This window comes from Suncus etruscus, chromosome 1 (assembly GCF_024139225.1).
Source record: "Suncus etruscus isolate mSunEtr1 chromosome 1, mSunEtr1.pri.cur, whole genome shotgun sequence".
Classification (NCBI taxonomy): Eukaryota; Metazoa; Chordata; class Mammalia; order Eulipotyphla; family Soricidae; genus Suncus; species Suncus etruscus.
The window spans coordinates 194,687,339-194,713,968 of record NC_064848.1 but is presented as its reverse complement, the minus strand read 5'-3'; the positions used below and the strand labels follow the sequence as shown (position 1 = coordinate 194,713,968).

Genomic DNA, 26,630 nt, shown 5'->3' with positions numbered 1-26,630 from the left:
AGGCTGGGAGGAGGATCATAGGGTTTTTTAGTGGGAGAAGGCTTAGAACTATTTAGAGGGTTTGTTTATAAATTCCATTGTCCTAAGTATTTCGTAAACTTCCACCCTCTTGCATATCCAAAATACCTCGACTCCACATCCTTGTCTGTTGAGTGAGCTTAGACAATCATGCCTACGTGCCATGCAACTGTGGGTACATGTATACACACACACACACACACACACACACACACACACACACATCACATACACAGAAAGCGGGAAGGGCAGAACTTGTGAACTGAAGGACACCTCTGGGGGATAAATATTGAGGTAAGGCCTGTCTCGGGTTGAAGTATCACAAAGCCAGGAAGCAGCTGGGGGCTGACCGTGGAAGTTGCTGGGCTCTGGACGCAAACAGCCAGCTTGTGGGTTTGATGCTAGTCTCTCGCAATCAGTCATGCCAACTGGGGAAGCAAAATCAACTGCACATCCAGCATCTGTGGCAAATGAGGTACCTAGGACACAGCCTGGATAGACACCGAAACATCACTAATCATCACAGATCATGTTCATAGAAAGGGCTTTATTTGACACGATTTCACTTTATCCATATCTGAAATAGACACAAAGGCAAAAATAGTGAAAACATCTCTCAAGGAACTCTTCCCCCCAATCCAGCACACCTCTGAAGGCCAAGCTTCAGAAAGGCCTGTGTGGTGGGGGCACTGGCGAAGGCCATGATCCCACATTTTGAGCTTTTATCACTGAGACCCAATCTGGGCCCCCTGCCCACTCATGTGCTTGACATACATGGAGCCTGCACTGACTACAGGGACAGATTTGTGTGCTCAGGGAATGGGTTCCCTCAAGGTGCCTTGTCTTTAGGGACCTGAGGCCAGTGGGAACCCTTCCCAAGAGGTCACATATCCCTTTATGGGTAGAACTGGGCAGGGTGTCCCCATACCACCGGTGGGCTTGAGGCTGGAGCTGGGGAAGCAGGTGGAACTGTGAGGTTAGAAACCCAGAACATCTGTTTCTTCTACTTTGCTCCCCTAGTCCTCTGGGTCAGTGCCTGGCCAGACAGGAGCTGCCAGACACAGCCAGACATTGGACACCCGTGGAAGCTGCTGAGAAGCTGTGTGGGGGCTCCATGGTGTGGGACAAAGCTTTGACTATCCTCCCAATCCAGCTCTTCTTGGCAGAGGCTGAAGATGCCCAGTCATGCCATGGTGCTGGCTAGGAGGAGGGAGAGCACCCTTGTCCCTGCTCTCCCAGAGGGACAGACACAGACAAGAAGGGCAGAGCCTTTAATCATATTCAGAGAGAGGCTGGTGGCAGCATGGGCTCATGGCCAGGCAGGCCTAAAGTGGAGGGTAGCCCCTCAACACAACACTAAGGGTAGAGGGCAGAGGGGGGCAGGATTTGTAGGCAGGGAAGAGCAGGTTGAGGTGAATTTCAAGAGCCCCGTCCTTGGCCTCCCCTGTCTGACCCTCAGGAGTGCCGCAGCTCCACTTCAGAGCCAAATTGGGGCTCGTGATGCATCTGGTGATGGTTGTGCTTGCGAATGATGCAGAGGCGATGAACGAGGCCCAGGGTGGCCACCAGGAGGGCCACCCCTAGGAAGAGCAGCACCCACTGGCCCACGCGAGCCTGCTGCTCCTCCAGGTTCATGCCCAGGAAGTTGACACGGCCGTTGTCCAGGGAGCCATCCTCGACTGGAGCTGAGCAGGGGGAGAAGAGGAGGAGGAGGGGGAGGAGGAGGAGGCCATGGGCAGGGCAGCGGAAGGAGTGCGGGGTCAATCACCCTGAGCTCTCTGGCCTGGCTCTGCGCCCCCAAACTTGCCTGCGCTGAGACTGGGGCGCAGCCCTGAACGGATTCGGGGGAGGCCCGAGGCGGAGAAAGGGTGGGTGGTGGTACCAGAGTCCGGAGACCAGTTGTACTGTGGCCAGCCCAGCTTTTCCCCATGCCGCCTGTTCTCGGTGACCAGCCAGTCCAGCAGTGGCTTGAAGTAGTTCAGCATGGCCGAGGCCGACATGTTGGGTTGACCTGTAAGCAGCTTCATGGCTTCTGGCCATGGCTTGCTGAAGCCCAGTTTCAGCGCATCCCTGGGGTGGATGGGGCACAGCAGAGAGGGGAGACCGAGTCAGAAGGCACAGTGGGGGAGGCTTCACACCCTTCCTGCTACAGCCTCATCCCCTCTGCTCCCCCATTCCTGCCTGAACTCCCCTGTGTGGGAGGGCCAGATACCCTGCACCCCAGGATTCTTGCAGTCACAGGGAGGAACCATTGGTAACTCACGCCAGGCGCTTCCCAGCCTCCTTGGACTTGTAGATGTCACATTTGTGCAGGGGGCCTGTGTGACCTGCTGCCTGGCACAGCGCCTCATGGAACTGGAACTGGATGAAGAAACCAATGAAGTACCTGTGGAAGAGGGAAGGCACATGCCAGAATGAGGTGCTGGAGGTCCTTGGGGTACTCAGTCTTTTCCACCCACTGCTGTGTAACCCTCCAGACTGGCCCTGCGACCTTCAGAATCACCTAGCCTCCCTGACAGGGGGTCTCCCCTCTGTTCACAGCAGCTCTGGGGACTGCTCAGCAAGCGGTGGGTATTGGGCTACCCTGAGGCAAGGAGGTCCCATGGAGTATCTAGGGGCTAGCCCCAGTATCACCTGCATTTCTCTATAGTCCCCCAACAGGCTCACCTGAGGTGCCGCACAAGCTGCTTTTCCCACCTTCCCTAAAGGTACTTTTATAAGGCTAATGGCCCAAGTCTCCTTGGCCCACTACTGCCTAGAGAACACTCCATGCTGAGCTGAGAGCAAACCGGCCAGTGGGCCTGACTACATGTGGTGGATGTGGCTGAACCCTGGGAGCCCAGAGCCCCCCAGGAGAAGGTGGAGGCCCTTCCTATAAGGAATCCCCAGCCCACAGTAGAGCTCTGCCCTGTCCCCTTGTGCCCTGCCTACAGTAGACTCCTCACTATCCCACACACTACTTTTTTGGACTCGGGGGGGGGGGGGGACAGTTTGTCATGGCACACTTGGTTATCAGTTTCTGTACCTGTGCTGACCTCATGCCTAGTGGTGGGGTGCAAAGGTAGTCCCCAAGAACTACCAGTGGTAAAGGCTGGTGTGGCTACACCTTGCTGGAGGAGTCCTCATGGTCTGTGGGTCCTGCCTCATGGTGTGTGTGGGGGGCTGAGCTCCCACAAGGCTCTTGAGTTCTCCCCATTGTCTGGTTTTCAGGGTGTGCATGGCAGGCAGTAGCATGCTCTAGGCCCCTCAGTTATCCTGCCATGCCCTTGGCAAAAGCTCGCCTATCCCATGTGGAGTGCAAGGGCTGTACCAGGCTGCACTGATCATGTTTCTGCCTGGCCAAGGCTCCAGACCAGCCTGTTTACACATTCCATTCAGGAGAGGAATTTCATCTCAGCGATGAGAACCAACACTTCCTGGGCTGAGTGACATAGGCAGTTCACAAGAGGAACAGAGACCATTAACTCCTGGGACAATGGACTTTTACAAAGAGGAGTGGGGTGAGAGCACAGGCCCAGGTTGCTGAGAGATCTGCTCAAAGAAACAAGGAGACAAGGACTGGAGCCACTTGTCTGAACCCAACTGTAGGGCCTTTCAACCTCTAGTCACATAGCCTGAGTTTCCAACTGGGTCTCCAACTCCATTTTTTTTTGGTATGTTTTTCTTTATGTTTTTGCTTTTTGGGTCACACCCAGCAGTGCTCAGGGGTTACTCCAGGCTCTATGCTCAGAAATTGCTCCTGGCAGACTCGGGGGACCACATGGGATGCCGGGATTCGAACCACCGTCCTTCTGCATGCAAAGCAAACACCCTACCTCCATGCTCTCTCTCCGGTCCCATCCCCTCCGGCCCCTCCAACTCCATTTGGAATGGGAAGAGGGTTTTCCAGTTTCAGCCCCAATGAGATCATAGATGACACAGGCAGGGGTTGGGGAAGGACTGTCTTGTTGAAAGCACAAAGCAAACCCAGTTCATGCTCTGGACTGATTGACATGAACTAGCGACAGTTTTGCAACCAATAGTCAAATGCAAGTGAGGTATCTGCTCTTTTTGAGGTCTGGGGGAGACATTTCTGGAAATACTCAGGGGATCATGTAGTACTGGGGATGGAACCTGGGGTACCCCCATATAGAGCCTGCACTCCAGTCCTGTGAGTCACCTCTCTGGCCAGGGGCTTCTGCTTTTCGGTGACCACATGGCCAAGTACTGAAGCCCACCCAGGCAGCCAGAATGGTGCTCCCATTTGCTTTACCCACCCAATCTCCACTCCCTATACCCCCTTACCTGATATAAGGCACATTTGCAGGAATGTGGAACTTGGCCCCTGGGTCAAAGTCCTCTTGAGACCTGGTTACTGGGGGACAGAGGCCTTGGTACTTCAGCCTGGCAAGGGTAAAAGGGTTGGAGAAAAGTTTTGGGGGAAACTTTTTTCGTGTTAGATCACTGTGCCCCCTCTTTCCTGCTCCACACACACAGACAACCTCCCTTAAGGACTACCCCCACCCGGGGAACATTTTTGAACCTGAGGTTCCACCACTCCTGGTTGTAGTGCTTCTCAGAGATTCTGCCATCAAACACTTTCCAGCGCCACTGATCGATGAGGTAGCTGAAGGGGATGAAGGCCACTTTATCCAGTGCCATCTTCATCAGGAAGTTGATGTCTTCCTCTGCCAAGGAAAGGGGAGCTGGTCAGCCTCAGCAGCCTCCTACAGCAGTAGGAGGGGCAGATTGGGAGAGAGGAAAGGGTGGGTTGGACTCCTGTGGGTCCTCTGACCAGCTCCCTTGGTCACCCTGTTGGTGGTCCCCATCTTCTCCATGGATCTGTCCCAGCTTTTGCAGGTAATCCCTGTGCCCCCCCCCAAAAAAACCCTTTGGTTTGTGGTTCCTCGGGTTTCACCATTTCTCTCACCATAGCCACCACTTTCGCTGCTCAGCAAGTTGATGCTGTGGAGGTGCTTGGGAGTGGACACTGAGAGGGTCAGCACGTCCCCAATGGCCTCATGAAAGCCGGGGTTGGCGCCCTCCCGGAAGGCCATGGGCTGGTCCTTGTACTGCATGAAGTACTGGATGTGGCCCATTTCGTGGTGCACCACCAGCAGTTCCTCCATGTTCACGGAGGTGCACTGCTTGATCCTGGGGACACAGGAAGGATGACACCCGGTAATGAGACCCCTTGTCTATCATGACTACTATGTGCAGGGAATGAGCACAATGAATGGGAAAACCAGATTGAGGTGCAGAGTGGGCCTGAATGTGAAACGGGGGGGGGGGGGGTGAAAGTCCATAAACGGTAACTCAGGCCCTACTACTGTGTCCAACTGCTCCGCCAAATCCCAGCCAATGCTGTCACGGTGCTTTCTGACCTGCCAAGTGTATGCCCTAGAGGCTGGGGGTTCCTCATGCAAGACTTTCTAGAACAGGGGCCCTCTGGTTCCTCACAGACACATCCAATCTTGCCCGAGACTTTATTGAAGTAAGAGGAATTGTTCTGCATCTCATACAGCTCCAAACCCACAAGCACTTTCCCCAGTTAATTCTCATGTCTGTGACTCCAATGACACTGCAGAACTTGCTGGAAGCTCCTCCTCCTCCCTCCTCAATCTTCTTTGTCTTAGGAAGGCAGTGGAGTTGCCCAGAATGCTGGTGACAGCATGGGCAGGGCCTATCTTCCTTCCCCCTACAATGCAGCTACCCTGAAAGTGCTTGTCCCCTTGGCTCTATCCCTGCTTGGGCTGGAACCCTTGTGCTTTAGAAGGGACCCAGGGCCAGGCAAGCCTGTGTTCTTCATCTTGTTTGTTCAGCTACTTGGTTCTCTCTGCTCGCCAGACACACTCAGCCACTGTGGCAGCCCAGCCTTGCTGTTTGTCCAGGAAATGGGCTTTTTCCCCTTCGTGAATGTGGGTGGGCCTTGTGCTTCCCTCGATGGAATCACATTTGAATTTAGCCTTTAAAGCAACCTGGTTGAGAATCTTTAACTACAGGAACCTGACACCAACAACAGTTAATGTGTGAAAAAGTTTCACCGGGACCATGGAGAATGACCCAGGGGTTGGGCAGCCTGGTATGCCTGGAGCCCAGAGTTGTCGGTCTTATGCCAGAAAACTTCAGAGGTGAGGCCTCCTTGTAATTAGGCCAAGGCTCCCCCCCCCCCCCCCCGTTTTCCTCATATCTTGCTTGGCCTATGCAAACAAGGGCAATTGGCACTCTCACACCGTTACTACTGTACTTTTTAAACACTTACCCTTTAAGAAAGAAAGAAAAAAAAAAACCAGTTTACTAAACTTTAAAAAAAATAACTGTAGTAAAATGTCTGTCTCGAAAGAGGCAGGGGATGGGAAGGAGGGAGGGGGCATTGGTGGTGGGAATATTGCATTGGTGAAGGGGGAGGTGTTCTATTTATGACTGAAACCTAACTACAATCATGTTTGTAATCATGCTTAAATAAAGAATTTATATTTTAAAAAAAATCAACCTGGTTGTTGGGGCTGCACAGATTGTTGGGGGGTGTGCTTGGCTCATGTCCTCATGACCCCCCAAGCACTGCCAGGAGTAGCTTCAACAATTGTGTAGCCCAACTGTACTTCACCCCAATTAAAAATAAAGTAAAAATGTGGCAGTTTCACTTCCTCTCTGGGAGATGCCAGGGGGAGAAAAAGCAATCTGATGCCATCTCAAGGAAATAAGGCCCCACTAGAAGAACCATCAGGTCCCAGAGACCAACTCCCAGCAGTGCCAACCTGAACCATGAGCTATTGACTAGCCTTAACATCTCTGCCCAGAATGTCCCTGGGGAGGATGCCTGAGGAAGGTGGGGACCCTGAACATGATACAATCAGTTGTTCGGGGCTACTGAGCTACCCCTAATTCTGCAGCCCTCAGAGCTCCTGGTTCAGGCCTCTGAAGAGTAGAGCAGGAGATGCCCCCTGCCAACAAGTCCACCTGGCCTGCCTGGCTTACTGGCATCAGGCCACAGGTACAGTCCAATACTCTGTGTGATGCATCAGCTTCATTTTGAGGATGTTTGTTCTGCTGTGGTTGACTACTAAGAGCCTCTGTTGGTGATGAGGAAAAAACTGTAGAGCCCAAAGATCCCCCATGTCCGTTCCTGATGGTTCCCAAGTCATACACACAATGTCGGGGCCAGGGCTGGATGTATGCAGGGACTGGTTCAGTGAACATGGCAATATACCCATGACAAGAGACTGGCTAAGTTCTTTTGCCAACCTATAAAGCTGCCAGAGATTTCTCAGTGCTTGAAACACCCCACTCTGCCCTACCATTAACAGGATAGAATTTCCCTGCCAGAAGTTGGTGGCCAAGCTGGGGTTAACCCTGCTGCTCTGGCCTCTCCATCCCGGGCTCTTGCCTGGCACACCTCTAGCTTTGTTCTGGCTGATGCAGCAATAAGGATTTTATCTCATCTCATCTCCCCACCCAATGGGCTTTTTCGGACTCACCTGAAGTCCTTGCCATTATAGAAGTCCCAGGCTGAGGCATGGCATACCACCTCCCGCCCATCTGTCGGCTTCTCCAGCATGGACTTCTCCCAGAACTCGGGTGTCACAGGCAGCATGCCCAGGGAGGTGAAGAAATTGTCAGCTTCCTCAAACATTCTTTTGGGGGTCCATCCCTGTAAGCAGAAAGAGTCCTGTCTAAACTGTGGGGAGCAGAGCCCCTTCTCCCATCCAGTAGAGTCCCCTCTCCCCGCCCCCATTCTCCCAACTTCTGGGTGTATCTGGAGTGACTGAAAAAACAGTGCAATACCTGTTTTATCATGTTCTCTGTGACATCCAACTTGGAGGCGGACGGAAAGGGGATCACCAGGTCGTAGATGTTGGACCAGGTCTGTGCCCACATGTTGCCTGGAGGCGGGAGGAAGAGAGCAGAGGCGATGCCTGGGAGGCTTGGCAGCTCCCTGATTTGCTGATCCTGAGGCCCACAGCTTGCTAGGCCTCTGTCCTTGCCAGTCACAAAGTCAAGATGAGCTCAGGTTCATGCGCAAGGTCTTTACTCCCAGTTAGGAACCCTTAGTACCCAGGAGCAGTGTAGAACTGAGGACAAACAGCCCAGTACAAGGGTGAAAGCTTCTGGGCTAAACAACATTATGGTGGCACCACCAGCTGACCAGGAGCCAAAAACCCTGTAGGAGCACAACTCCTGGGCATGGAGGTTTGAAGGCTGAGCTGGACCAGCCCCTGCTGTGTCTTTTAGGGCACCTGCCCCCTGCCAATAACTGTAACTCTGGCAAGAATAATCCTCCTCCTTCGAAAGAAGTGGACCCACCGAATTTAAGAGGAGAGGAGAGAGTTGGGCTGACCCAACTCAGACAGACATGAAGTAGTCTTTCTTGGGCAAAGGGAGCAGATCTTGAAGGCGAGTGTGGAGCTCAGAGCAGGGAGAGAGGGTGTGAGCAGAGCAAGTAGGGGAACTGTGCTCCCCACCTATACCTGCAGTCCCCTTTCAACTGGGCTGCTCCCCCACCCTCTGGAGATGAGATTCTTAAAAGACAAAATGGAGCACCCAGTACAAACGGGGCCTCTCCTCATCAACACAGGCCTGCTTGCTTGCTCTTGTCTTGTCATGCCATTGCTCAGGATGATATAGCCTTTAGAGATCCTTCCCTACATTGGCACTCCTTACCCCACTTTCCAGGCCCAGGTCTTGGGGTACTCACCCAGCAGGTGGGCAGGGATGGGGCCTTCCAGGTTGATGTGCTGGGGCCCATAATGTTGGTGTAGGGAGCGGCGCACATAGGCATGCAGGTTCAGGTAGAGGGGTTGCAGCTCCTCCAGCAGCTGCTCCAGGATCTGCTCTAGGTCTGGTGTCTCATACACAGAGCGCCAGCCATCTCCTGCATCTTTGTAGCCTGCGGGGCCCAGCACCACGCTCTCAGGACACCTGCCATGTCCCTGAACACCTCCCGCTGCCTCCACCACTTGGGAGGGCTCTGAGGCTCTAGGTGGTACCGAGAGATGCACTCACCATTGAGCTGGGCAGCCTTGTTGCTGAATTCCACATACTTGGGGAAAGAGGGACGGATGGCCTTTCCCACTGTGGCCCGCCAGCCCTTCCATGCCCACAGCAGCTGATCATAGTCCCGAGATGTGGCCATCAGAGATGTGAGATCTGGGGGTTGAGGACAGAGGTTTGAGCCCCCTGGGGTCTTAGCTGACCTTACAGCTCCTGTGGAGGTAAACTGGGCCCCAGAATCACAGTGCAGGGCCATTGGGAATGACTGTGATGACACCCTCCACCTCCACCTCCAGAAGGGAGCAGGGGACAGTAGGGAGAAAACAGCTCAGGCAGCTACAGGGTTTGCACTGTCTGTGTGACAGCAGCTGCTTATGCCCGAGGGGGATCAGTGATGTGGGCTTTTATTCAATTCTCTGGGTGGTATCCTCACCGATATTCCCACCAGGCACCCCAGGAAAACCCAGTGCAAAGATCACAGTTGCAAAATCACACCAAAAATCAATGAGAACAAAGCTCTGGGAAATGAGAATTAAACAAGAGACATAATGTTGGAAGTACTAGAGAAAAACAGAAGATCCCAGGGGGAGGGGGTAGGTGGGTGGGTAGGAGAAAGAGAGAGAAATTCATAGATAACCAAAGCACCAAACTAAATGAAAAATTTTATTTGGGGAGGGCTTCAGCTAGCAGTACTCAGAGTTTATCTTCATGGCTCTATGCTCAGGGATCACTCTTTTTGACAGGGCTAGAGGGGAACTTTATGGGGGGGGGTCATGGATCAAAATGGTGTGGACTGCATGCAAAGAAAACTTTTTTTTGTGTGCCACACCCAGTGATGCTCAGGGGTTACTCCTGGCTATGTGCCCAGAAGTCGCTCCTGGCTTGGGAGACCATATGGGACACCGGGGATCAAACCGTGGTCCATCCTAGGCTAGCACTGGCAAGGCAGATACCTTGCCTGTAGTGCCACCACTCCAGCCCTATAAAGAAAACTTCTTAACCCTGATAGTATCTTTCTGGTCTCAGGAAAAAATATTCTTTAAGCAACTAATTTTCCTTTCATTCAAACAAGAGGCCAAAGCAATAGTATAGTGGGTAGGGCATTACCTTGCCATGTAGCTGTAGCATGTAGCATGTAGCATGTAGCTGACCTGGGCTTAACCCCCAGCACACACACACACCCCACTAGAGTTCCCTGAACACAGAGCTAGGGGAAACTCTTGAGTACTGTTGGATGTGGCCAAAACCAAAAACCAAAAACCAAGCCAAACCAAACAAAAAGACACACACAATAAAATAGAAGCAAAACCAAAGCTCTCTAGCATGAATTTGTCCTAATGACTTGTGAGGACATGGGCCAGAGAAAACATCATAAAGGAACTTGATTTGTCTTGTCTTCTCTCCCAGCTGACAAGATCTTCTAAGAAGCGAGAATCGAGGCCTATACCCCTCTAGGCAACAGACCTAGAGTGTGGCTGGAAAAGGGGCCTTTCTCCCACTTGCTACTGTCCATGTGGTTTGAGAAAGTCAGACTGAAAGTTAAGGCTTCCAAAACTCAAAGTGTCCCAACCTCAGCTTCAAAATGCCAACTTGGGGCCAGGAAGGTGGCGCTACAGGCAAGGTGTCTGCCTTGCAAGTGCTAGCGTAGGACGGACCACGGTTCGATCCCCCGGCGTCCCATATGGTCCCCCCAAGCCAGGAGCGATTTCTGAGCGCATAGCCAGGAGTAACCCCTGAGTGTCAAACAGGTGTGGCCCAAAAAAAACCAAAAACCAAAAAACAAAAAACAAACAAAAACAAAAACAAAAACAAAAAAAACCCAAAATGCCAACTTGTCTCAGGTGGCCCTAGAGTGACTGAGTCAAGGTGAATGCACAGGTTGACTCTGATGTTCTTGAGCCTTCATCCCTACTCACTCCTTCTCACTGGAAGATGGGATCAGAAGTCAAAACACTCAAGTTCATTTTTAGGTTTGTCTATTTGGGGGAGGATTTCCATATATAGGGGTGTTGGGAGAGGGGTTATTGGGGGTACCCTAATGGAAATCCATGTGCTCCAGCCATAAGAGCTACAGTTCTTTTTTTTGGGGGGGGGAGTGATCATACCCACACTACTTGGGAAGTTATATGGGTTTGGAGCTGGGTGCCCTGAATTCAGAGCCTGTGCTCAGCCTTCTGAACTGCCCTTTTAACCTCAGACTTGAATTCCTGCTCTTCCAACTCGATTCCCCTCAAGTTACCTGGCAAGTCAAGACCACATTGGCCCTGTCCTCATAACAGAGACCTATTGGCTTTTTCAGAAAGCAAGAGATGCCAAGCCCAGAGTAGGAAGTGTTCCCCAGACATGTCTCAAGACTCACTCACTGGGAAGAATGGATGGATGCTGAGCTAGGAGGACAAAGAACCAGGAAACATCCCGGGCAATCTCACATCTGGGCTCTTGGGTAAGCGTGCCCTACAATCTGGGTTCTTGGGTGGGCAGGGCCTCTAGCTGAGGGATTGCACAGAGCTCAACGTGGGTCCATTCTGAAGCTCCCCATAGACCAGGATGTACTCATTTCCCAGCAAAGTCCCGGAATACAAGGCCCTGGGGGCCACCCACCCCTCCTTGGCTCGCTCGCTTTCTGAATGTGCTGTGTGATACCACTTTTCCCAGAGAGAGACTGTTCAAATAGGATCTTGCTTGAGCAGAGGGAAATGGATTTTGAGAGTTTCACATCTGCTGCTGGGGATAGTGGTAGTCTAGTTTTGTTGTTGTTGAGGGTATTTCTCAATTTTATGCTCCAGGATTGTTCTCTCAAGGTAGGTTCTGAGGGTTTTTGCTTCCTTCAAGACCCTTCTCGAAACCACACACATGCAGTCCCACCCCTGTTGTAAACATCTACGTACACAGCAGTAGGCCAAACCCTGGTCCAGGAAGACATGGTTTCACTCTCCTGTTTATTTTCCATTTCCCCTTCTATTTGTCATTGTTCTGATGTGAGAGTTGGGCAGAGGGCCAGAAGAATTGGGTTCTGGGTGGGAGGAGAGGAAGGAGGCAGGAGAGGAACTCCTTAGCTCTGGGCAGTGAGGGTCAGGAAGAAAGGGGGTCCTGCTCCATGAAAGAACTTGTTGAAGAGCTTCCACTCTTTTATGGGGCAAAGGGAGCCTGACCACTGAATCTACCAGGAGGGCAGGTGGAGAAAGGGGACTGTCAAAAGACGAGGAGTTGGGGCTGGACTGATAGCATAGCAATAAGGCATTTGCCTTGCATGCAGCCGAACTGGGATGGACCTGGGTTCGATTTACAGCATACCACATGGTCCCCTGAGCCAGGAGTGATTTCTGAGCACATAGCCAGGAGTAACCCGAGTGCAGCTGGGTATGATCCCCCCACCCCAATCCCAAAACAAAACAAAAGTGATGAGGAGTTTCTGTATCTGGGGGTTGTCAAGGAATGAGGAGGGTGGGATCAAGGCAGGCACATGGTGGGAGGGTACTTAAAGTTACCCCCACAGATTATGGAAAGATAAGGGGATTAGGGACTGGAATGATCGTACATCAGGCAGGGCATTTGACTTGCACATGACTGACCAGAATTCAATCCCTGGCACACCATATGGTTCCTTGAGCCTACCAAGAGAGATTCCTGAGCTCAGAGCCAGGAGTAAACAGGAAAGATAAGGGGATTAGGGACTGGAAATATCATACATCAGGCAGGGCATTTGGCTTGCACATGACTGACCAGAATTCAATCCTTGGCACACCATATGGTTCCTTGAGCCCACCAAGAGAGATTCCTGAGTTCAGAGCCAGGAGTAAACACTGAGCATAGCAGTTTTTTGAACAAAAACCAAAAGAAAAAAAAAGAAGAAGAAAATAGGATGATGGGAAGGGCAGAGTGTCCTTAAGGGGGTGGGAAATTAGCAGGAGAGAATCAAATGAGGGCAGCACTTCGGGGCCAAGGATGAAGGGGGTGGGTGGGCTGAGTCCTAATTGAGAGCAGACAGTCCCAGGGAGGAAAACCAGGAAGTGGGGTTCCTGGGCCCTTCCAACCCCTGAGTTTGGTAGTCAGGAGTCAGCACCCCTTTACTGAGCCCCAGCACCCATGCCCTCTCATGCCTTCAGGCACTCACCAGGCTCCAGGGATAGGCAGGTGCCATTGGAGTGGCACACGGAGGCCACACTGTAGTTGGTCTCCATGTCCATCAGGATCTGGGTGTACTGTGGGAGGGACAGGCAGGGTCAGCTGCACCCTCAGCACCACTATGGGGCTGGCGGGCATCAGAGAAACCTGAAGGTGCTGCTGCCTCACCCACCTGCAGGGGCTTCCAGGCATGTGGAGGAGGTTGGAGAGCAGAAAGGCTGCCCCTTGTCCCAGCCCTGCCCGCTCCAAAGCCAAGAACTGGCCCAGCCCAGCTCCCCCATACCCCAGCTGCACACACCTCCATCAGCTCCGAGGGGGACAGTGCTGCCCGGTCTATGTCCTGGATCTTATTGATCATCCGCTTCATGCTGGCGTTCTGGAAGTTGGTCACGTCAAACTGGCGGGCCCAGAGGCCATACTTGACACTGTGGTTGGCCATCTGGGCATTCTTCTCCATCTGCCAGCATAGAGAGCCATGTCATGTGACCCAGAGGGGGGGCCACTAGGGAGGTGATAGAGGGGTGGTGTGGGGGGGTAGTTTCATCACGATGCTGCCTTTGCCTGTAAAGATCCTCTAAGTCTGGGCCTCCTGATGATGTCCTGAGTCCAGGGTATGTTCCCTCATAGATGCCCACGATGAATAGGAACTATCCCAGTAGGGGTGGAGAAGGGGACCCTGCTTAAGGCTGCTTAATGTTTGCATTTGTGGCTCCTGAGGGCCAGCTCCCATTTCTAAAATTCCCTGGGTTGGGGGCTGGAGCGATAGCACAGTGGTAGGGTGTTTGCCTGGCACATGGCCAATCTAGGACGGACCTTGGTTTGATCCCTTGGTGTTCCATATAGTCTCCCAAGCCAGGAGTGACTTCTGAGCACATAGTCAGAAGTAACCCCTGAGTGTCACAGGGTGTGGCCCAAAAAAGCCAAAAAAAAAATCCCTGGGTTAATTTTGATTGCTTTTTGAGGGCTGGGTATGTTCCAAACTCTTATAATTGTGCTCAAGAGTCACTCCTGAAGGTGCTCGTGCAGTGCCAAAGATCAGACTGGGGCTGGCTGCATGCACCACAAGAAGCAACTCTTGCATTTTCTCTGATCAATCTCGAGACCAGAGAGAGAATTCAATAGGTTGGAGCACAAGCTTGTCTGCAGGAGTCCTGGCACCTCATGGTCCCCCAAGCACTGAAAGGAGGGTGGTGGGCTGAGTGCTAACTGAGAGCAGAGACGGTCCCAGGGAGGGAAACCAGGAAGTTGGGTTCCTGGATCCCATCAGGCCCTGAGTTTGGTAGTCAGGAGCCAGCACCCTTTTGCTGGGCTCCTGCACCCATGCCTTAAGGTACTCCCCAGGTCCTCCAAGAACTGCCAAGAGGAACCCCTGAGCACTCCACTAGGAATATCTTTGGAGAACTACTGGGTATGGACTCCCACTCTTCTATAAAGGCCATCTGGTTTTGCAAGATTGATGAGGAATAAATGAGGCTACACACGGCCATGGTGAGAAACATGAGTCACTTGCAGGGAGAGACCCTCGGAGAGGCCAGTTCTGTGCATTTCGCTTCCAAATAGCCTGTGTTTGGCTGCCAAGTGGCCAGGGCTGAGGGCAGCATGGACCTCAGTGGTGGCAAACAGACTTCCAGTCTCTGCACCCCCTTCTAAAGGTGGCTGAATACCCTAACTAATATCAGACTGGTGGCTAATGAAAGGGACATTATTTTGGATTGAGGATGCAAATTAATTTGGATACATTAAGGATATCCCCTAAGCTACAAGTCTGCAATTAAGTGATATTATCAAGTATTTTTAATATTTGGGCCACACCTGGCAATGCTTATGGTCCCTTCCTGATCTGGTGCTTAATGTGGGGGGGGGGGTGTCACACCTGACGGTGCAATAGGGACTGTGCAGTGCCAGGGATGAAACCTGGGCCTCCCACTTGCAAAGCCAGTGCTCAGCACCCCTACCATCTCCTCCAACCTCCCTCAATGGATGGGGCCCAGATCCTGGACTCCTACCCTAAGGCCCTACCAGGATCTTGCTGTTCTCTTTGCTGATGTTGGTGTTGTAATTCCAGCTGGCCTCTGTGTACTCATTCCACACCACCTGGGATTTCTGCTCATACTCCTCCAAGAACTGGCTGGCCTTCTTCTCATCAGTCACCAGGTCTGAGAGATAGGGTGGAGGAGGCAAGTAGACAGGTCAGTTCTGGCCTGCTGTGCTGGGCTCCAATCCCTATCCTGCCCCACAACCATCCTGACCCTTGGGGGGCCCTGCCCCACCCTTCTGACTCCTGTTTTCGTTTGTGGAGGTCGTGGTGAAGGCCTGGCTGCCAGCTGTGGGTGTACTGGCTGCCCCCTGGGAAGTGGGCTTCTTGCCAGAGATCAGTAGGGGTTGCACAAAGCAGAGCAGGAGAAGGACCAGCCAGGGCAGATCTGGAGGAGGGCCCATGGTGGCAGGAGAGCATAGCCCCACAGCCTCTAAAAGCAAGGCTCTGGCCAGTGTGGGGGCCTCAGTGTGACCTCATAAATATAGCAGCCAGCCGTGGCCCCGCCCAGCACCCTGGATGAGGTATACCACATGGGGAATGGGGCATTCCCATGCACCCCCAAGTTTCCCCTCTCTGCTTAGTGGCTGGAGGGCAGGTCTCAGCCCTGTGGGAGGAGTGGAATCAGAACCAGGAACACAGGTGGACAGGGCATCCCACCCCTCTCAGCACCTTACCAAAGCCCTCAGGGTAATTGGGGGGCAGTGGGGGACGCCACTGATACTCCGGCCAGCCCAGGACCTCGTTGTTCTTCTCGTTCTGCTCCTTGAGCCACTGGATGACAGGCTGGAAGTAGTTGAGCAGTGGCTGAGCGTCGAGTTTGTCTACTCCAATTTCATCCCTCAGCAACTCCGTCCAGGGCCGCGAGGAGCCAGATTTCAGCACCTCTCTGGCAGGCACAGGGGTCTTAGGTCAGAGGTCCCCACTGGCCTCTGAGTACCCTCACCCCTTGATCCTCCACTGGGTGGCAAGAAGAGTAGAAACTCCAGGGTGGAACTCTGAGGGGTGGCAGGAACATGTCTTGCCCCATGCCAGCTAGAAGGCCCCTCCAGAGAGCCATGATGGAGATTTTCAGTGGAGACGGGCTGGTGTCTGCCCTCAAACCATCCTTGGGCACCCCAGCAGCTAGACACCCTCTAGACAGAGCCCTTGCCCTTGCCCATTTCTCCACCCGCCCAGGCCTGGCCCTTGGCCCCTCTCACCGGAGCTTATCTCCAGCTTTGGTGGACTTGTAGATGTCACACTGGTGCAGGGGACCCGTGTGACTGGCTTCCTTGCACAGGGCTTCATGGAACTGGAATTGCAGGATGAAGCTCACAAAATACCTGCAGCACAGCTAGGATTAGGGGCCTGGCCCAGGGCTGTATGTCCAGCCTCCTACAGACCAGAGGCCAGGGCTTGGGGGGCCCTCTGGAGAAGGGAGACATGCCCTGAGGGATCCCTCATGCGGGGCAGGCAGGGGCCACAGTACCTGATGTACGGTGTCATATTGGGGACATGGAACTTAGCTCCGGCATCAAAGTGGCTTTCATTTCGGGCAACCGGGGGACAGATCCCCTGATACTTGGTTCTAGGAAAAAGTTCAAAGTTTCAGGGCCTGAGTGTGACTTATGTTGTTTGAAAAAAAAGACATCTCCTGACCCCACCTGACCATGGCATCTCCCACCTAAAGAACTGGGGCAGACTTCCTGGGGGAGGAAGTTAGGGACAGGAATGCTGTGATGGGGAAAATGACTTGGAACAGTAGGCAGAGGCCCCAGGCTCGCCAGGAGGTCTTGCGAGTAAGGGTCTGCTGTGAGGGGAAGTGTATGTTAGGGGAAGCCCTTCCAGATTTCATTATTGGTGGGGGAAGATTAGGTCACATTCACTGGTGCTAGGTGTTACTCCAAACTCTATACTCAGGGGTCATTCCTCGGGCGCTATTCCTAATAGGGGACCATACACAGTGCCAGAGGTCAAGCTGGGCTAAACTACATGCTAGGCAAGCACCTCTCCTTCTCCTCATACCACACCCTCTCTTTAGGCCCTCAATCCCCTATACTCACCGAAGATACCACCAGTCAAAGTTGTACCGGGAAGGGGGGATACTCCCCTTAAAAACCCCCCAACGCCACTGGTCCACCAAGTAGCCAAAGGGCAGGAAGGCAATTTTTTCCAGGGCCATCTTCAACAGGAAATTGATGTCACTTTCTGTTGGAAGAAAAGGGTAAAGGTGTCCAGGCAGGTATGGGACCCTCAGGAGGGAAGACAGGGCATATGCAGGAAGCAGAGTTGGAACTCAGGATAGGTTAGGAGTTTGGGGGTTGGGGACGTAGATCCTTCGAGCCTTCTGGGGCCAGGAGCAAATTATCGGGAGGGACAGTGGGACCATAGGGTTGCCTCCTGTCCACATCCACATACCAGTGTCATTGGTGACCTGATCCAGCAGGCCGATTTTGTGCAGGTGGGCAGGTGTGGAGACAGACAGGGCCATCACATCCCCGATAGCCTCATGGAAGCCAGGGTTGGCGCCTTCTCGCAGGGAGACGGGCTGGTCCTTGTACTGCAGGTAGTACTGGATATGGCCCATTTCGTGGTGCACCGTAGACAGCTGGTCCATCGTGACCCGTGTACACTGCTTGATCCTGGCCAGGGAACAGGGCATGGGTAAAGGGCCTGAGGCAAGCAAAGCAGCAGGAGAGGTGTAGAGGAGTGGATGAAAAAATCTAAAGCCTTCACTCCCAGCCCAAGCTCGGCCTTTCCTCTCTTCTGGGCCATAGAGAGTCGACAGCAGTGGAGCCTAAGCCTGCCTTGAGTATGTGCAGACAGACCTGAAGTCCTTCCTGTTGAAGAAGTCCCAGGCGGACGCGTGGCACACCACCTCCCGCCCATCTGTGGGCTTCTCCAGCATTGACTCTGCCCAGAACTCGGGGGGCATGGGCAAGAGTCCCAACGAGGTGAAGAACCTCTCAGCCTCCTGGAACATGTACGTGGCATTCCAGCCCTGGTGCAGGATGAAGTTGTGCATTAGGAACCAGCGTGCCAGCCCTGTCCAAGGGTTCCTGCCTGCCCAGGGGTGGACCCCGCCCTGCAGTTTCCTTTCCCAGAGGCTGTGCTAAAGTGGACGTTGCTCACAGCCCATGGGGGTATGTGCGTGTTTATTGAGGATGCACAAGTGAAACTGGCATCTCACCATATACAGTCAAGTCCACTGCCCTGTCCACCTCCCTCACATGCCCCTGTCCCTCTTTTTCTGTACTTCTTTCCAGGGGAACCCCTGCTGACCTTCTGCACCATGGTGTCCGTGACATCAAGGTTAGGCTTGTTGGGGAAAGGCACCACCATGTCGTAGATACTCTCCCAGCTCTGTGCCCACATGTTACCTAGACAGAGGAGGGGGACCCATCAGCTTAGCTCTCAGCCTAGCTAATGTCCCATTCCTGGGCCTCTTCCACATTTTCTGGGGGCTGCTAGAGGCCTGTCAGGGACCCAGGCTACGCTGTCAGGGCCCTGTTCAACAGGACTCTGGGCCTCAACTTGGGATCCTTTATTCCCTGGGCTGGGGGTCTAGTTCTGAGCTGTGCCCTTTGCCAAGTCACTTTGGAGACTCAGCTTCAAAAGAAAGAGCAGTAACAAGGGCACACATAGCTGCTGCCTCAGGATGTAGATGGGTTCAGGATAGGAAATGGGGTCTCTTGGGCCATCCCTGGTACAGTTACAGGCAGCAAGGCCAGGCCCTCACCCAGAAGGTGAGCAGGGATGGGCCCCCTGAGGTTGACATATCTCTCTCCATAGTGGCGGTACAGTGCGCGGCGCACATAGGCATGGAGGTTCAGGTAGAGGGGCTCCAGCTGCTGGTAGATCTTCTCCAGGTCCTCCACAAAGCTGGGGGACTCGTACCAGGAGCGCCAGTAGGCTCCAGTGTCCTCAAAGCCTAGAACAGGGGTGGGAAAGCTGTACTTTCCAGGCCAAAAGCTCCCAGGCACACCCCCTCCACGCTCCGAGTTGGAAGCTTGTAGACTTGTCAGTCAGCCAGAGAGGATGGTTTGGAGGACTGCCATGATCGTTTTCCTCCTCTCTGGGGGAGGACCACTCCCACCCTCAACTGTTTTGTCTGAGCTGTGCTCAACCTTCTAAGCTGTCTGCATGGGACTGGTTCCCCTACAGCTCAGGAGAGCCCCAAGAGGGGTGGGTGTGAATGTGTGTGAGGGCAGGAGGAATGCGAAAAAGGGGGACAAACAGCGGCTCAGGGGAGGGCAGATGGGACCAGTGCAGAAATCAGGTCGGCCATGACTGAAGCCTCAAGGGCTCGGTACTTACCATCCTGCCTGTAGGCCTCATTGCTGAGGGCTGTGAAATTCTGGTACAGGGGCCTCATCGGGATACCTGAGGCGTCGTGCCAGCCCTCCCAGGCATAGAGAAGCTGTGTGTAACTTTTGGAGGTGGCCATGATGGTGGTGAGCTCTGAGATAGGAGCACAGGGCAGATCAGGAGGCTTCTATCTCCCCCAAATCATCCTCCACACCACATATGCTCAAAGCAGGGCCACCTGCTTGCTGACTGGGCTGGGGCTGAGAGCTCCTCAGCGCAAGCACTTGGGGGCACACCCAGGGCAGGAAGGATCAAGGTGGCAAAGCTGACAAACAAGCCCCAGCATGGTTCTTGCCACACACTGAATGGAGCTGCTGGAAATGTGGCTGTCTGGTAAATGGGGGGCGGGTTTGGGAGGAGAGTAGGGAATTGAAGCAGAGGCCTTGGGGGAGTTCTAAAGCCTGTGAGGTCTCCTGGAGACAATGAGGACCCATAAAAGGGAAAAGCAGGTACCTGGAAGGAAGGTGACTGCAGCTGGCCAAAGGGGCTGAGGGGGGCTTCTGGAAAGGGCTTTGCCAGGAGAAGGGCGGTGGGGCATCCAGCCATGTCTTTGGGTTTCAGGCACCCTTTAAGCATGTGTGTGTGTGTGTGTGTGTGTTTGTGTGTGTGTGTGTGTGTGTGTGTACACAGGGAGCCTGAATAACTTTTGAGGATCCCCCATTCCTGTACCTGGGTCCAGAGACCAGCAGGGTCCTGTGTTGTTGGGGAAGCAGACCTTGGTTTCAGGCACCCTTTAAGCATGTGTGTGTGTGTGTGTGTGTGTGTGTGTGTGTGTGTGTGTGTGTGTGTGTGTGTGTGTACACAGGGAGCCTGAATAACTTTTGAGGATCCCCCATTCCTGTACCTGGGTCCAGAGACCAGCAGGGTCCTGTGTTGTTGGGGAAGCAGACCTTGGCTGTGGAGTAGATTCGGCTCATGTTGCTGAGCAGAGAGTTGTACTAGGGAGTGAGAGAGGGGAGTGAGTGGGCAGCCCTCAGTAACCCTGCCAACCTGTCCTCTTTCTGCACCTTGCTCTGTCTGCCCTGGGTTCTGGCAAGGGAAATGAGGCCTTAAAGGGGCAGGTACTGACCAAGTCATTCTTTGCAGAGCTTTCAGAAACCAGCCTCACATCCCAACTCAGTTACAGAGGTCAGATCTCTCTCATCTACAGCCCCTCCATACTCCCCATCTAAATCCACAAGCCAATCCATTGCCTGACCCCATTTTGCACTGGATTCCCAGGGCTTCTTGCTTTGCTAAGGAAGAGCTTCCTGCCCCATCCATCGCTGGAAGCCAACGCCTGCCTTCCCCTCTGTCAAGCCTGTATAGACCCAGGGCACAGTCCCCAAGGCTTCCCCAGCCTCCTTTTCAGCACCTCTGGGAGCAGGGCCCACCTCCTGCCGCTTGGTCAGGTCCAGGTTGGCGGGTCCCAGGATGCGCACACTCTCAATGACCCTTTTCAGTGTGCTGTTTGTAAAGTTCTGCCAGTGCGGGTCAAACAGCTTCTTGGCCTTCAGGCCCCAAACCTCAGTGAACTCTTGGCTGAGCAGGGCTGTTTGTTCCTGCAGACAGGAAAAAAAGGGGGTGCAGGGGGATCTGCCAGGGGGAGTGGAATCGAGACAGAGGAGCCAGAGGGGACTTATTTCTCAAGGTCGTACCTGTAAGGCCGGGTGTGGGGGACCTGTTGCGGTGGGGGGGACAAAAGTGGGGCCGGCAGAAGTCAGGGAAAGGAGAGGCCAAATGACCCCATGGGGTGGGGGGGGACCAGAGTCATGAAAGGTGACAACCTGAGCAGGCTATGGTTCGAGGAACGCAGCAAAGAAAAGGGCAACTGAAGTGTCACATTCTCTAGGAGATTGGTTAAGGTTTGATTCCCACCGAGCTCCCAGACAGGAAAGGCCGTTCCCATTCCCTTGTCCGATTAGTTCAGGGGGAACAGTTCTAGTTGTAGAGATCCACAAAAAATAATCCACACAGTGAAAGGGTACAAGAATGGGTTCAGGAAATCCAGTGCTCAAGCAAGGAATTTAACCCACAAAAGCTTTCTGTTCCTAAGATAGAGCAGAGTGGAAGAAGACCGAAGAATGAGCCCCAGCCTTCCTAGGACCCTGGACAAGAATCAGGTACCACTCTAGGGTGGGAGTACAATACCAAGTAAGCAATAATCCAATATACTATCACCAGATCACACCCTAGGGTAGGGTACAATTATTGATTAGGGTAGGATCAAGTAACCCAACAGGCAACCAGGCCCAAACCGTGCCTGCTTCGGGGACAGCTACCTGGACACTCCCCCAAGACCCTCTGATGACTTCCCAGCAGCATCTCCATCCCAGTACCCAGGACCCCTCAGCCCTGAGCCCCTCTCTTGCTCTCCGGAGCCCCCCAGGATACGCCTAGGCCTCTGCCTCCAGAAGTCTCCATGCAACCTCTAGTGTCCACCCACTAGCATCTCCATCCCCAAGGTCTGGGAACTCTAGGCCTCTCCGGGGATGGAGACCCCTCCCCAAGACACCCCCAGGACCCCGGCTCCCGCCCCCCAAATCGGCGCCGGCCTGTGATTGGCCGCTCGCCTCCACGCCCCGCGCCCCCCCACGCGCGCTCACCTGGACCTGCGCGTTCTCCGCCGTGATGTTGGTGTCGTACGCCCAGCTGGCCACCATGCCGCGGTAGAACATCTTCTCGGCGCTCGAGTTGTAGCTGATCGCGAACTGCCACGCTCCGGCCTCATCGGAGGAAAAGTTCCCGGGCAGCAGTTCTGGCTCCAGCTCGGCGGGGCGCAACGGCGGCTGCAGGAGCAGCAGAAGCAGCAGCAGCGGCCGAGATGTCACCCCGCAGCCCGCCTTGGTCCCCATGGCGCGGAGCTGTGCGCGGTGCGCGGTGCGCGGTCCTGGGTGTCCCCGCGCCGCGCCCGCGCTGCGGGATTATAAGACCCGGAGCCACCGCCTTCAGACACACCCCCGAACCCCCTCCCGCTTCCTCGGCTCCAAAGTCGCCGCGGGGCCTGGCCGAGCGGGCGGGGACCAGCCCAGCAACCAACCAGGCTTCCTGGCCCACCCTTTGGCCGGCCGGGGGTATGTGGTGGCGGAGGGCGCGGGGACAGGCTAGCAAGGGGCACCCCCACGCACACTCACAGGGGTCAGCGGGGCTTGGGAAGCCCGCGCCGGTCCTCTGGGGCCATCATCAGGCCACAAGCACGCGGCCACCGGGGCCCAACGGCCTCCCCTCCGACGCTCCACCACCCTCCGGCCTGGCCGCCCCCAGTTTTGGGGGTTGATTCCAAGAGGGCGCTCCTGCAGGGACCAGGTGCGGGAGTGGTTGCTGCGTAGCTAGGATGGCTGGAGCTGGCTCTGGATCTGTCGCGGGCACCAGCTCCCACGTAGGGCCTGGGGTTAGGGAGGTGTGGCCTGCGCCCTCCCCTCCAAGAATGCTTGGGTTGGAGTGGGCGCCTGATAGAGCTCACCCATGAGGTTGCCGGGGGCACGCGCAGTCACCCTCCTGTGGACTCTGGACTGAAAATGGGAACCAGATTGAAGGAAATCTAGACTCAGACCTGCTGGCCCGACTCAGCTCAGGCCTTTCCTGTCACCTCCAAGGGACAAGCCTGGGGCCTGGATGAGATTAGTGACTTCTGGAGGAGGTTTTAGGGGGCCGAGACGTCTCTCCTCTTTTCTCAGGGGAAGACACCCCCCCCCCGAGATAGTGTGGGAGGGCTTTGGGAGAATTTGCATTTCCTGTGGGCCCATACCCCTCCAGTCCACGGGTGTTCCAGATAGTCTGAGGGTATTTTGTGCCTCACAAGTAGAGCTCAGGGGCTCGTGGGGTCACTCCTTGGTGATATTTGGCCTATAGAGCATGAAGACACAGCCCTGCTGTGCTGGGGGCTACCAGGATGATACCCGGTGGTGTTCTGGGGACCAGGTTCTGATGTGGGCTCCAGCCCTTTCACCAGCTCCCTGCCCTGGGCCAAAGGTTGGGTTGGGCTGGTGTATGGGGCTCCCCAGACATCATGTGCCTGCGACCTGGATCCTGCTGATTCAGTGCCCAGTAGATGGGTGGAGGGAAGACCGGAAGGAAGGGACTTGGGACCCTTGAGAGAATTCGATAAGGTTATGGTCTGAGGTCTGAGCAGCAGCCCTAGCAAGTGTGGACCAAGCTGTGGGGAACCAGGTGCTCCTGGCTCTGTTTCAGTGTCCAGCTGAGTTCTCTGGGCTGCTTGGAAGGCATTTCTCCTGGGATGTCTCTGTAGTTGGAGTCCGAGGGGGAGCCTGGGAGGAAAGATCCCTCTGCAGAGAGAGGAGCCAGGAGTAGGGAGGACACAGAGTTCTCCATCCTCTCAAGAGATTGGGAGGACACCGAAAAGGGCTCCCACCCACTGGGCCTGGCTCAGCCTTAACCCTGCCACGTCTCCAGGAACAACCTGAACCTCATTGAAAAACCTCAAGTGCAAAAAGCTCAACAGGATTTGGAAGATAATCTAATCTCCCTGTTTACAAAGAGCAAATGAGAATAGATACCAGGGCTAAACTCCAGAAGGGCCAGGACTCTCACCCACATCCTCTTGCCCTCCCACCCCCACCCCCAGCTCCCAGGTCCTGGCACAGTGAGGGGCTTGTCCAGATGGAAAAGGTGAGTGGAAGGAATGCAGGCATGGCTGCTGGTATGTGCCATCCCCACCAGCCTCTTCAGGGCAAGAACATCTGAAGTGCCCCCACTCACTAAGGTAGAATTTGCAATAATACTGCGACCTTGATTCTGATGAACAAAGGTTAAAAATAACCCATTCTCTCTATTTTTAGGGTCTTACTCATGAGGGAGAGGAGGGGGAAGAAGAACACATCTGGCATTCAGAGAACTCTTGGAACTTTTCTAAAGTCTTTGGTATAAATGATCAAACTTGATCTTTTATAAGACCCTTGGCAGGTAGAAGAGAAAGAAGCTCCAGTCAGTTCCCGTCTCTGACTTCATCAAAGCAGTGGCCGCTTCCAGATCCTGCAGGAGGGCGTAATCTTGAGTTCTTAGAAATTGTGGGAGCCTGACATGAGTCTTCTAGTCAGTGGTGCAAGAACAATTAGCTTTCTACATGTAAAGGACATTCACAGAATGAAGTTGTACTCTGCCTCATACAGGTGGAAAATTAACCCCAAGTAGAAGGTAAACAATGTAAGTGAAAAATATAAAACTCTTGGAAGAGCATATCTTTTTTATCCCTCTTCCAGAGAGTTCCATGACCAGTCACTACAACTTAATGCAAATACTACTTAGAAAATAGAACCATCCATGGAATCTAATTTAAAGTCTAGAAATAAAGCCTCACATTTATGTTCAATAGATTTGGGGGGAAATTGTGACATGTCAGGCAGTGTCTAGGGGATACTCCTGGCTCTGTGCTCATGAGCTCCTGGTGGTTTGGGGACTAAACCTGGGCCTCCTGCATGCAAAGCATGCGCTTGGGTCTCTCGAGCTACTTCTTCAAGCCCTTCGAGTGATCTTTGATGAGTGTGTTGGATAATGAAATAGGATCCAAGCAAGAGGAAGAAAGTCTTCTGAGTCAATGGTGCAAGAACAATTAGCTTTCCACATGTAAGAGACATTCACAGAATGAAGTTGGACTTCTGCCTTATACAGATGGAAAATTAACCCCAAGTAAAGGTAAACAATGCAAATGAAAATCATAAAACTCTTGGAAGGCAGGTACGGATCAAACTTTATAACCTAAGATAAGGTGATAGTTTATTTGATAAGGTACAAGTTACAAAAGGAAAAACAGGGACTAGAGAGATAGTACAGAGGTTAAGGTACTTGCCTTGCAGTGATTGACCTTGGCTCAATACCCACCCTCCCATATGGTCCCCTAAATACTAGCCGGAGTAATTTCTGAGTACAGAGGAATGAGTCAGATTACTGATAGGTCTTAGCCCCTCAAAAAAAAAATAGACACTTTGGTCATCAACATAAAACAGTTGTGTTTCAGGACCAGCATGGACTCAGTGGTCAAATACATATCTTGCATGTTTAGACCTTGGTTTTGTTGTTGTTTTTGGGGACACCTGGTTCTTCACTCAGGAATCATTCAACAGGTTTGGGGGACCATGTGGGGTGTTTGGGATCGAACCTTGGTTGGCCATGTCCTCAATCTGTTGTACTCCAGTCTATGTGGGGTCTGGGGTTCAGTCACAGCACCCTTTGCCTTCATACACACATGAAATGGGCAAATGATTTGATGAGCCATTCTCCAAAAAAAAAGAAAAAGAAAAAAAAAGAAAAAGAAAAAAAGAAAAAAGAAAAGAAAAAGAAAAGACAGTCCTATGACCCAAAAGCACATGAAGACATGCTCAATCTCATGAATCATCAGGGAAATGCAGATCAAACCACATGGGTTACCATGTCACTCCCACAGAGATGCTAAAATTAAGAGAGACTATCCAGGGTTTTTAGAGGATATGGAGGAATCAGAACCGTCTATGCAGCATAGGGGGGTTGTAATGTGGTACCATCTTTTCAGAAAGCATCTAATTCCTCCAAACACTCCAGTTCCACATCCAGATATATTTAATTTCAAGAGAACTGGAAAAAACATCCCCTCACAGGCTTATGCATGAGGATCCAGAGAAATAGGACAGCAGATAAGACCTTGCACTTACCTTGCACACTGCTAACTTGGGTTTAATTCCCAGCACACTATAATCCCTTGAGCACAGCCAGGTCAGGTGTGGCCCAAAAGGCAAAAAAATAAAAATAAAAAAAATAAAATAAAAAAACAACAACCCACCACCACCAAAACAAGAAAACCCTTTATTAGAAATGTCCAGAATAGGCAAATCCATGCAACAGATAGCAGATTGATGGTTGTCAGTAAGTGGGGAGAATGGAGAATAGGAATGACTGCCTGAACAATAGTGCAGCAGGTAAAATTCTTGCCTTGCACAATGCCAACCCTGGGCTTGATCCCTGCCTGGCACTCCATATGAACCCTGAAGCCCCACCAGGACTGATCCCTTAGCACTGTTGGGTGTGGCCCCCAAACAAAACAGAATGTTTTTGAAAATGGCCTGAACTTAGTAGCAATGGCAGCACAAAGCAGTGAACAGACTGAAAAGTTGAACTTGAGTGGGGAGAGGAGTTTCTGGTGTGCAACTTAAGTCTCAATCAA

At 53.1% G+C, this 26,630-nt stretch overlaps 1 protein-coding gene across 1 annotated transcript; it reads right to left on the bottom strand.

The window, feature by feature from the left end:
- Nucleotides 1–1,274: 1,274 nt before the first annotated feature.
- LOC126001078 (angiotensin-converting enzyme-like) lies at nt 1,275–22,332 on the bottom strand. The gene is made up of 25 exons (XM_049768253.1): nt 22,084–22,332; nt 20,872–21,039; nt 20,343–20,436; nt 19,448–19,591; nt 18,870–19,061; nt 18,413–18,510; nt 17,959–18,131; nt 17,549–17,772; nt 17,194–17,338; nt 16,620–16,718; nt 16,351–16,473; nt 15,826–16,037; nt 15,133–15,269; nt 13,412–13,570; nt 13,103–13,190; nt 9,001–9,144; nt 8,693–8,884; nt 7,783–7,880; nt 7,476–7,648; nt 4,928–5,151; nt 4,541–4,685; nt 4,303–4,401; nt 2,282–2,404; nt 1,901–2,088; nt 1,275–1,703 (listed from the first exon to the last, which is right to left on the bottom strand). Exons 1-25 carry the CDS (start codon nt 22,330–22,332, stop codon nt 1,474–1,476), a joined length of 3,921 nt encoding a protein of 1,306 aa, XP_049624210.1. The 3' UTR covers nt 1,275–1,473.
- Between the last annotated feature and the right edge of the window lie 4,298 nt (nt 22,333–26,630).